The 1,755-nt window shown below is 34.1% G+C and overlaps 1 protein-coding gene across 1 annotated transcript; it reads right to left on the bottom strand.

Annotated features, from left to right (window-relative positions):
- Positions 1-321: 321 nt before the first annotated feature.
- Positions 322-1,358, bottom strand: LOC149926027 (uncharacterized). The gene is made up of 3 exons (XM_090161219.1): positions 1,176-1,358; positions 826-1,105; positions 322-744 (listed from the first exon to the last, which is right to left on the bottom strand). Exons 1-3 carry the CDS (start codon positions 1,216-1,218, stop codon positions 456-458), a joined length of 612 nt encoding a protein of 203 aa, XP_090017345.1. The 5' UTR covers positions 1,219-1,358; the 3' UTR covers positions 322-455.
- Between the last annotated feature and the right edge of the window lie 397 nt (positions 1,359-1,755).

The raw sequence follows: 1,755 nt of genomic DNA, 5'->3' as shown, positions 1-1,755 counted from the left end.
ATTATATTTCATTACAGTTAAGAAATAATTAAGAAGTCATCTACTTAAAAAGACTGTTAATGCAACATAAATAATGAATACTTTTTGAAGATATTTGTGAAAACGCTATTACCCCTAATACCAACCTTTTTTTCTTATGTTTTCGTGTATGCTCTACAACTTTCTTATTAAAATATTTGTTTTGTCGATGAAGAAGGCTACGATTTAAATAAAGTGTCATTACAAATAACTAAGCTTTACGGAATGTTTTGGAAATATGGTGCATTAAATTAAAAAGAAAACCACATGAAACAAAGCACGAGTTTAATACTTTTAAGGGAACAATGCAAAATGAACAAATATAACTAGATGAAAGAGGCAACTACATAAGCTTATAGGATATTACATATTATTTAGTTAGATAGCGATTCCTTTTATTCGCATTAAGAACTAGTCTTAACAGCAGACCAAAAATATTAGTTAACTTGCCTATTAAAATGAACATACAGAAATGCCAAACTTACAAAAACAAAATCTTGCAATAAAACAGCGCAAAAGGCCCTTAGAGTCGAGCGAGAAGGGTTCGAATCTGACAATCGCTCTCTCTTAAGAGTAGAGGCTGAATTGAGGAATGTACAGGGTTGTTTCAATCCCTTCCCTAGACCACCGGACAATATGTTTACCAACACCAGTTCGTCCTGAATCCAAGGGCATTTGAGTAACTCCATAATACCGACCAGACACTTCAAATAGTTTCTCGTTGATCTTTTAAAATAAGCAAAATTATTTTGAGTTTCCGAAAAACAATACGGGAAACATCTTCGATATCGTGAGCAGTTCTCCTACCGACAAAAGACGCTCTGTTCCCAACGTTGGCCATCGGCTTCCAGCAAAAAATATCCCCAACGACATCGAAACAACATTTCCTTCGCTAAACTCGCGTTACAGGACGCGGAACGAGGAATTCGCTTCAGAAGGAGAGCGACATCAGCCGAGTTGGAGAGCTGAAGATTATCGGACGACAAGTTGCCGGGTTGTCTAAGCCAAGGATTGGCTCGATTTGTTTCGTCGTTGAACTCGCACTTATTCCAGTTTCTGGGCCTAAATTTCACCACTTTGGCGATGCCTTGGAATTCAAGAATATAGTGAATAATCATCGACGTTTCAAAGTGAAATAATGAAAATAGTATTATTACCCAATGCAACCACGAAGATTGAAGAAATTAGTAACAATTTCATTTTTATGTATATCAGAATTCTTGAACTAACTGCGATAATCAACTAGGAATTGTTACACTTCTTTTGAAAAAATTACATCACTCGATATTAGGCTTAACGAACTTCACGCGCTGAAATATTTACACGCAGGTGTTATGTCTCGCTCGTACTTCTAGGGTTAAAACAATCACACACATTTTAAAGCTTACAAGGAAACTACCGATTTGGTTCAAACTCAAACCTTCATGTAACTTGAAAGTGAAAAATACAATAGGCTTTCGTTTTACCGGGGAAACTAAGAATGATATTTTCCTATTTAAAATAGCATGGAAATTTTACAGATTTTTTGCGTCTCCCTATGAAAATATTTGAAAATTATGGTTTTAAACTTAACTAAAATTGGATCAATGTGAGTAAAATTGGATAAATGTGAGTAAAATTGGATAAATGTGAGTAAAATTAGATAAATATGAGTAATTGAAGAAACATTTCGGTAATGTCTGATAAGTTTTAATAAATATAAAAAATACAGCTCAATGGATAAAATAAGGTAAACCA

Source organism: Leiobunum rupestre, chromosome 10 (assembly GCF_980474605.1).
Source record: "Leiobunum rupestre chromosome 10, qqLeiRupe1.1.hap1, whole genome shotgun sequence".
Taxonomy (NCBI): Eukaryota; Metazoa; Arthropoda; class Arachnida; order Opiliones; family Sclerosomatidae; genus Leiobunum; species Leiobunum rupestre.
The sequence above is the reverse complement of the archived record's forward strand: the minus strand, read 5'-3'. Positions and strand labels throughout refer to the sequence as shown.

Bases quoted from the DNA above. Each gene is read 5' to 3' on its own strand.
- LOC149926027 (XM_090161219.1), bottom strand. From the start codon at position 1,218: ATGAAATTGTTACTAATTTCTTCAATCTTCGTGGTTGCATTGG. The intron at 1,106-1,175 runs GTAATAATACTA...TTGAATTCCAAG, and splicing joins AATCTTCGTGGTTGCATTGG to GCATCGCCAAAGTGGTGAAA. The intron at 745-825 runs GTAGGAGAACTG...TTATTTTAAAAG, and splicing joins GAACAGAGCGTCTTTTGTCG to ATCAACGAGAAACTATTTGA.